Source organism: Cyprinus carpio, chromosome B12 (genome assembly GCF_018340385.1).
Source record: "Cyprinus carpio isolate SPL01 chromosome B12, ASM1834038v1, whole genome shotgun sequence".
Classification (NCBI taxonomy): domain Eukaryota; kingdom Metazoa; phylum Chordata; class Actinopteri; order Cypriniformes; family Cyprinidae; genus Cyprinus; species Cyprinus carpio.
Genome location: NC_056608.1, coordinates 3,022,759 through 3,031,640, shown reverse-complemented (window position 1 = coordinate 3,031,640; position 8,882 = coordinate 3,022,759). Strand labels below are relative to the sequence as shown.

The 8,882-nt window shown below is 37.3% G+C and overlaps 2 protein-coding genes across 2 annotated transcripts; one reads left to right on the top strand and one right to left on the bottom strand.

Annotated features, from left to right (window-relative positions):
- The first annotated feature begins 1,992 nt into the window (after positions 1 to 1,992).
- LOC122139049 (leucine-rich repeat-containing protein 4B-like) lies at positions 1,993 to 4,137 on the top strand. The gene is made up of 2 exons (XM_042734765.1): positions 1,993 to 2,366; positions 3,577 to 4,137. The coding sequence occupies exons 1-2, from the start codon at positions 2,208 to 2,210 to the stop codon at positions 3,823 to 3,825; spliced, it is 408 nt and encodes a 135-aa protein (XP_042590699.1). The 5' UTR covers positions 1,993 to 2,207; the 3' UTR covers positions 3,826 to 4,137.
- Positions 4,138 to 5,216: 1,079 nt separating this feature from the next.
- LOC109046434 (transmembrane protein 101-like) lies at positions 5,217 to 8,634 on the bottom strand. Its single transcript, XM_042734772.1, has 4 exons — positions 8,442 to 8,634; positions 7,970 to 8,150; positions 6,430 to 6,610; positions 5,217 to 5,919 (listed from the first exon to the last, which is right to left on the bottom strand). The coding sequence occupies exons 1-4, from the start codon at positions 8,570 to 8,572 to the stop codon at positions 5,636 to 5,638; spliced, it is 777 nt and encodes a 258-aa protein (XP_042590706.1). The 5' UTR covers positions 8,573 to 8,634; the 3' UTR covers positions 5,217 to 5,635.
- Between the last annotated feature and the right edge of the window lie 248 nt (positions 8,635 to 8,882).

The following is an 8,882-nucleotide window of genomic DNA, read 5'->3' as shown; positions in this document are numbered from 1 at the left end:
AAACACCCATCAAACAAACGTAGTTTCTTTGACTAACTTACCGTGTCTTATCCCCCTCTGCCCCTTCCTCCTCCTCCTGTGTTTCATCTGAAACAGCTTTTCATATTTTCTTCTCTTACATCCCTCCTTCGCCTTCTATTCCATTTTTGTCAAAAAAAGAAAAAACAAATCAGTCAGAAAAGCTTGTTAGCTTTTACTTTTTATGCTTTTTTTTCTTTCATTTGGCTGTTTGTTCTACAATTGTCTGTCTGTTCTGTGTTTTAAATGAAATGTGACTTCAGATGCCACGCGTTACAAAGGACATTTTCTAAAATAAAAGTAACAGAAATTCTGACTGTAATACTGTACTTTCAGTTGCTTTTTTCACAAACTTTGAACACACTGCTCGCAAAAAGGGGTTGGAAGATATCTAATGTTTTATGTTCAAAATAACTGAACACTGTTTGCTGAGCTCAGCAGACCAAAAACAAATAAAAAGCCTTAAAAAAGACCAAAAACACACAAAAAAATCTCAAAACAAACCCAATGCACTACAAAAAACATAAACTAAGATAAATAAAAAAAAAAAAAAAAGCTTCCTCAGTAAACATCCTTAAATTAATATATATTTACTTGAGAGAACATATCTTTGCATCTCATTTTCTGATTTTTTTTTTTTTTTGTGTGTTTTGAAACTTTAAAGCATTGCTAATACAAATTGTGTGCTCTTTAGAAACCTTAAGATAAAATAACAACCTTACCCCACTTATTCCTTTCCATACATTTTCTTTACTTGGTCTTAAAGTCTAAAATTTCCCTTTATATCTTTATTTTTTTGTACTAGGCAGTGTATATTCTGTGCCTAATGCAAGCATTTATTCTCTAGTGGCATGTTTCTTCCTGGAGTGTTTTTAGAGATCATAAGGGAAATGTGATTCTAGGTGCCTGTGCAATCATAATAATGTTTACTGGACACAAGTCTAAACCTCTCTAGCTGCAGGCTTGGGTTAATTACACAAATAGGTTTTCACTAACATGAACTATGAAGGGTTTTGACTTAAGGATAAAGTTCGGATAATTACTGTAACTAATACACACCGCTGGCACCTGTTTCCATCTCTAAACAAACCACAGCACACGTCAAAGATTTAACCATGTAAGGTGCTCCTTAAGAGAACTGTAAGACTACACGTCCTGCTTCTAAATCGATGGAGCGTTCAATGAAATATTCATTATGTACAGGTGCTCTTGTTTCTTCAGTGATGCAGTGTGCTTTGAGGATAAATCAAGTCAGTGTCAGAGACCTAAATGCAGGGTTGTATGTGAGCTGCTCAGCATCCAGGTGAAGAATCTCCAGCGTTAGCTTTGTGTTTCTTTAGTGAAGCAAGAACCAAGGTGTAGTTCAGTTTTCAAGAACTGATGGAGAGGAAATATGAATCAAGACCGTGGTAAGTACAATTAGAGCTGTAATTGATCCATTACTGTGAGTCACGCATACATTCCTGCACAGATCTATGCTCATCTGTCCAGGAAGAAAGTTGACTAACATGAAAGCGATTAACTCTTATTCTGTGTATAATGATTAACGGATTAAAGGATTGCGAGCTCTTTATATAATTAGATTTTTCATGCCAAGCCACAAATCCTTGTAGATCCGCAAGCTGAAATATTTTGCACACTGAAATATTTTCTATGCACTTTACTTTCCATTGCAATAGTTTAAATTGTTCATATGTTCGTAGTTCTGCCTATAGTGTACATACACTTCACATATTTCATCTGTATAATATGTTCATAGTACACCTATCTGTATATCATGCTGATAGTATTTAAAATCTGTAAATTTTGTCCATAATACTTATCTGTATAGTTATTGTACATATTGTAGACCTTGTATATTCTGTACTTACTGCTTATTGCACTTCTGGTTAGATGCTAACTGCATTTCGTTGCCTTGTACCTTACATGTGCAGTGACAATAAAGTTGAATCTAATCTAATCTAATCTAAGCTGTTTGAAAATGCACCAAATATTCCAGTTGAATCTACTTCTGAACTGAGGACGAGCAAGTCAAGTGTGCTTGTTAATCTGGAACATCTACAACCATTGCTTTCTCTTTCTGGATGGAGATTCTGAGCTGTTGAGGATGCTCTGCGTCGTCGTTCTGCCCGTGGCTTTCCTGATTGTGCGGAGCTCAAAGCTCTGCCCTCATCAGTGTATTTGTTACGATGCGTCTGAGCTGGTGGACTGTCGGTCCCGAGGCTTCACGCACGTTCCCCGCAGTATCCCACACGGCACGTGGCTCCTGGAGCTCAGTGGGAACCAGCACCTCCTTCACTGGGATATGGGCTCTCCGGGTCCTTCTGCTCTCTCAGAGCAACATGCAGGTGGTGCATTCTAAGGTGTGTTCAGTTTTGCTTGTCTTTGTATACTCATGTTTCTGTCTACACTCTTAAAAACAAAGATTATTTATACTGGCATCAATGGCTCCATGAACAACCCTTATCATCCATTCCATTGTACAAATGGTTCTTCTACACTTAAAAGATAAAGGTTCCAAATTATTATCATTTATTTTTATTTATTTATTTTTGTACAGCAATGCCATAGAACCACCATTTCGGTTCCCCAAACTACCTTTTACTGATCAGTTGACCATTAGGGTTTTTTTTTTTTTTCTTCTTTTTCTTTCTTAGTTTAAATAAATTTGTAATATTCTAAAGAGCCTTTTTCCACTGTACACTCTTAAAAATAAAGGTCTCTAAAGGGGGATTTCTCAATAATGCCATGAAAGAACCATTTTAAGAACCTTTTATTTTTAAGAGTGTAATCTTTACATTGTGCAAAAAGTTATTTTTATTGGGAAAAGGTTCTTCACATTAAGAGAAATTTAACCCAACATAGTTGTTCTCTGGTTCTTTTATGGACCACAAAAGAAGATATTTAAAAAATTTGAATTTGTGTCCTTGGAGCACAAGACCAGTCATTAGGGTGAATTTTGTTTCTAAATCATCTCTCCATTGATGTGTGGTTTGTTAGGAGGACAATATTTGTCTGAGATACAACTATATGAAAATCTGGAATCTGAGGGAGCAAAAAAATCTAAATATTGAGAAAATCATCTTTAAAGTTGTTCAAATGAAGTTCTTAGCAATGCATATTACTAATCAAAAATTAAGTTTTGATATATTTACGGTAGGAAATTTACTAAATATCTTCATGGAACATGATCTTTACGTAATATCCTAATGATTTTTGGCATAAAAGAGAAATGTATAATTGTGACTCATAAAATGGATTGTTGTCTATTGCTACAAATATAACTGTGACACTTACTGCTTTTGTGCTGCAGGGACACTTTTGAGTTTTTTGTCCACTCAATGAAAGTGTCTAATGTTGGTTTGCATCCTGACGACTTTCATTGTTCGGCCAAAACATTTGAAACATCTTTGTTAGTGTTCCTTAGAAGTAAGTCATGCAAGGTTGGAACAACATGAGGTTGTGTGAACGATTGCTAAATTAAGGGAACCATCCCTTCGAAAGTGAACAGAAAATATATTCCTCTACTTCTATCTTTGTGCCCGGTTTCTGTTCCAGGCTCTGTCCTCTCTGACCTTCCTGGAAAAGCTGGACCTGGCTTACAACGAGCTCCGTGTCCTTCCTCCAGATTTCTCTCAAGGCTTGACCGCTCTTAAAGATCTCAAGCTTTCCCACAACGCTCTGCAACGCCTCGAGTCCCACTCCCTGGAGGACCTAGAAAGTCTGGAGAGGTTAGATCTGTCACAACCAGGTTCAGGTTATCGAAGTTGGTGCGTTTCGTGGCCTCGCCATGCTAAAGCACCTTAACCTTGCATGGAATCAACTCAACCTTGGTTATGGCCGAACGCAAGCAAAAGCAAAAGATGAACCTGGAAAAATAAGGGAATGATCCTATGCCTTGGGAGTCTCGCAACAGCTATTAGCAATAGAGTCTTATTTTACATAACAGGTCTTCATTTTTGCACATTTTATAGTTTTTATCTACAATCAAACCACAAATCATTCAGACACTAGATATATATTTTTTTTTTACTAGTGGGTGCAGGACACTATAGTTTGTTTATGTAAGTGAGGATAGCAAAATAAAGTAAACTGCGACATATTATACACAAAAATTCTTCATACAGTGGACTACTAGTAAAATTTGGGATAAAAAATTATTCAGACACTCAAAACAAATGTAACACATTACTTTCCATAAAAAGTAACTTAATTAGTTACTTTTTTAAGGGAGTAGTGCAATATTGTAGTCGTGCATTACCTTTAAAAGTAACTTTTCCCAACACTGGTTGCAAGTGTTTAAATCGTGTCTGAAGTCGTCTGAAGCTTTATGGTGGGATGTTGAAATCATGTGACCCTTGTGTAGTTTATTTCTTTCTTTCTGGCGACTGTATTTAGGCTTTAAAATTCATAAAAGTTTTGTTTGTGTAGATTATCACGCTGAACAAAACATACAAGATCCATAAACTTGCGTTGGTCACAGAGTTTATTCTCTGCAATAATCTAAAATCCAGTAGAAATATTCTATTAGGTTCTCGATGAGGACAAAAATATGCCATCACTGCAGTGTTCTATAATTCATCATCAATCCTGTGAATTCAATATGGATGATTTTTCCTTGCTCTGAAAAATGTTGCATTACTTGTTTCTAAGCTGTCATCAGTTGATCTGGCTAACTGTAGAAAGTCCTGTTGAAGGAAATCAGACTCGGGGTGTGTTTCAGTACTCAAGAGTGTTGGGTAGTGATCTCCAGCTGAGTGGTTTGTCTTTTTTTAGCAGCTCAACACCTGGAGCATCCAGCCGAGCTCTGAGCGCACCGTCCTTTTATTCAGTGTTACTTCAAATCTACACAAGTGGATTCTAGCAGATAATGTAGTATTGTGTCCTTTAATGCACTGATCTGAACCATCATTTTCTTGACCACTTTATTTCATTTAGAGAACGTACATTTAAAATAACTGATTTAGTAAAAGTTTTGTACATTTTGAGAGCATGATATTTTATCAAAATCTATTCACTCTTGATAAAACTATACAATACACTTGATGAATATTTGATAATACTGTGATTTCTTGAGTGGCTGTTGTAATATCTGTCTATCTATCTATCTGTCTATCTATCTATCTATCTATCTATCTATCACTTTTGTCCATCCATTCATCCATCTATAAATACCACACAATAATGAAATGTTCTTGTAGGTTCCATACAAAAATGTTTTAATTGACACCGTGATGCTTTTATAGAAGTCGTATAAGGAATCCAAACTAAATACAAGCAGCAAACAATGCAACTGCATTTTAAATGTCGGTAACATGGGGAAAAATCCCACATTACTATACAACAAAATGACATCATATAATATGTATGACAATAATGTGTTTCCAGACTCCCCTCAAATGCATCATTCAACTTTAATTGAACTTTTAAGACTCCTAGTCGTTCTTAATTTTTAAATAATGCATTAAAAAATGGAAATGAATTAAATGTAAACAGTCTGCTGAAGACACTGTGCTTGCGACGGCAGATTCCAGGTCCACCTCTGTCGGTTTCAGAGCGTTATTCTCTTTATCCCCTGAGACACATGCTCGTTCTCTCCTGCTGTACGCCTCGGTCTTCAGCTGTCTGTGGCTAGAATCAGCACGGCTCCGAAGATGCCCACGTTCTGCCCGATGAGCTTCATCTGGTTCCAGAACTCCACACGGCAGCTGTGGTGCCAGTACGCCATGTTTCCGTCGATGAACAGCACAATCAGAGGTAAGAGCACGGCCAGGATCTGGGAAGCCACTCGCACATAGCAGCCCGAGAGATAAGAGAGCGCCAACACCCCAAACACAACCCCCAGCAGCTGGACCGTGACCTCACCGCCGGGAATATGGTCCAGATAGGACAAGACCCTCCCTACTTACTCTGCAGGAGAGAAAAAACCTAAAAACAGCAGACAACATAAGCGGTGTTAACCCTATAAAGACTCAAAAATGGAAAAAGGAGGATCTTGTGTTTGGTTCTATTCACACATTTCAAAGCAATAATAGAATCCATCAAACAGCAAAAAAAAAATTTTGCTATGATAATAATAATAATAACATTTATTTTTATATAGCACTTTTAAAAGTTAATTGTCAAAGAGCTTTACACAGCTTATTTCATATATCAAGCTTTAGATATTAAAATGACAAAATATGTTTATTAGTTTAGGTTTAATTTAGCTAGTAATGCTTAATTTACTGAATATTTAGTAGTGCTTAAGTGAGCCTTGTTAAGGAAAAATAGTTGTCTATGATTTTAAATATTATTGGTTAATTGCATACATACTGTATTTAAAGAGCAATTCCTCTCTTATATCTTGCAGCTGATAATAATTACACATCTCCTGCACATCTCCATGGTCAAATAGCCTAGGTCTTCCACGTCTGGGGTCAGTTTCTGTGAGAGCTGGACTCACCACACAGATCAAGTAAATCCCCAGGAAGACCTGTCCGGTGGCCTGCAGCGAGCGTGTGCGGGGTTTCTGTCGGTAAACCTCTCCTGCTCCGCTGGCCAGCACCAGAAACCCTCCTGTGATGGCCATGGCTCTGGAGTACATCCTCACCTGCAGCGGTTACCAATGAAAGCATCATATCAATCAATCCACACCGTCTCAAACGAGCAGCGGATGATTGAAATTCCAGCAAACCTTCCTCCGACCGCTGTTTTAGGATATTACTGCACTTATATAACATTATATCGCAGATGGCTAATGATTTGCATGAGCAGTCAGAGGCACAGAAAACAGGAAGATCAACGAAAACAAGTAAATGTTAAGCATGTAATTTGTTTAAAAATCATAGCTTAATTTACATGTTCATAGCAATCCATCAAGCAATGGTGCGAGTCTTGCTTTTCTGACCAAGAGAGGCCAAAACCTGCATTTTAGCACTTCTGGTTACATCGTCCTGAAGTCAACGGGTTTTTGAAATGGGTTTTGGTTAAATGTCTGAAGTAATGTATATGGTGCACACAAGCTCAAGTTATTATTCTATGACATAAAATACAGCAGTAAAGCTTCTACTAAACAGAGGTTGTCAGGCTCAATAAACGTCTGTCTACTCACTAGTCAATGTGTTTATAATCGAGCTCTCACAAACTATTCCAGCTCAGACTTTCCAGGAAAATGTATTTATTGTATCTGTGTCCCTGCAGCACAGAAGCAGTCATCAGTAGCACAGGTATATTTGTAGCAATAGACAACAATACATTGTATGGGTCACAATTATACATTTCTCTTTTATGACAAAAATCATTAGGATATTAAGTAAAGATCATGTTCCATGAAGATATTTTGTGAATTTCCTACCATAAATATATCAAAACTTAATGTTTGATTAGTAATATGCATTGCTAAGAACTTCATTTGAACAACTTTAAAGATGATTTTCTCAATATTTAGATTTTTTTGCTCCCTCAGATTCCAGATTTTCAAATAGTTGTATCTCAGACAAATATTGTCCTCCTAACAAAACATACATCAATGGAGAGATTATTTATTCAGCTTCAGATGATGCATAAATCTCAATTTGACAAAACTGACACTTATGACTGGTTTTGTGCTCCAGGGTCACATAAAGATTTTTGATGGAGATTAAAGTTATGTACCCGTGGTGTAGTTTAATTATAGCCTGCATTTAGATTTTTACTTCTGGCCATGCATTTAGGCTTCAAAATTCATAAAAGTTGTGCTCATTTGTGAAGCTTATGATAGAATCACAAACTTATGCTGGTCACAGAACTTTTTTTTTCAGTGTACATCCAAAAGCCAATTGGAAATGTTTTTATTATTATTGAGGAAACTGTAGAGTGATGCAAACCTACAAAAATACTTCTACAGCAAAGCACAGTTATTACTTCTAACATTGATATTAGACTTAACAATACAAAAATGTACAGAAGAAATCAAACTGTATGTTCTGACCTTCAGCCAGTCTCCATAATGGACCTGACCCCCCACATAGGACACATATGTGCTGAGGGCCAGGTGAAGCGCAGCGGCCAGAGAGAACCACCTTCTCTTCACTCCGAACGACATGAAGCTGGCACACAACACTGCAGCTCCTAAATCAAAGTACAGGTAAGGCACCTGGATGTCTGGCTTCCTACACACACACACACACCACACACACACCACACACACACACACACACACACACACACACACACACACACACACACACACACACAAGACAGCTGGTTAAGACAATGCACATCAGCTACATGCAACATTTGGCCAGCTTTTTTAAATGAAACTTCGTTATTATCACTTTGTTATCACTTCGAGCATGATGACGCACGGATGCAGTTCAAACACAAGCGCTCTGAGTATGAATGGTTTGTTGTTACATTGTTGCACGTCACGTGTGTTTACTCCGCGAGTCATTTGTTCGTACCGTTTGACATCCGCGCGCTCCGCGAACAGCATCAACATACTGAAGCAGTTCCAGAAGCTGAACCGAGTCAGAATAAAAGCTCCGAACTGAGAGAAAAATCGCAGTGCTTTTTTGCTGGTTACAGCAGCCATGGCTCCGGATGGCGGAAGCGTGTCACCTCCTTCCTAGAGATAGTGAACGAATCGTTCTTGTGAGTCGATTCCCTTGAACGGATCAAAAGAGCGATTCGTCTTCGAACTCAGATGTAAAAGATGAATTATCATTGTACGTGAAGTTTAGTTTTGAATGCAAATCTAAACGACTTTTTGTTTTCATTGTTTTCTTTCAAATGCAGAAGTTGAACATTGTAAAAATTTAATGCATACAAAAATAAAAAAGAGGGGGAAAAAGGGTAATAATGTAAATGACAAAATAAGGCTATAAAAAAATCAAAGAAATATA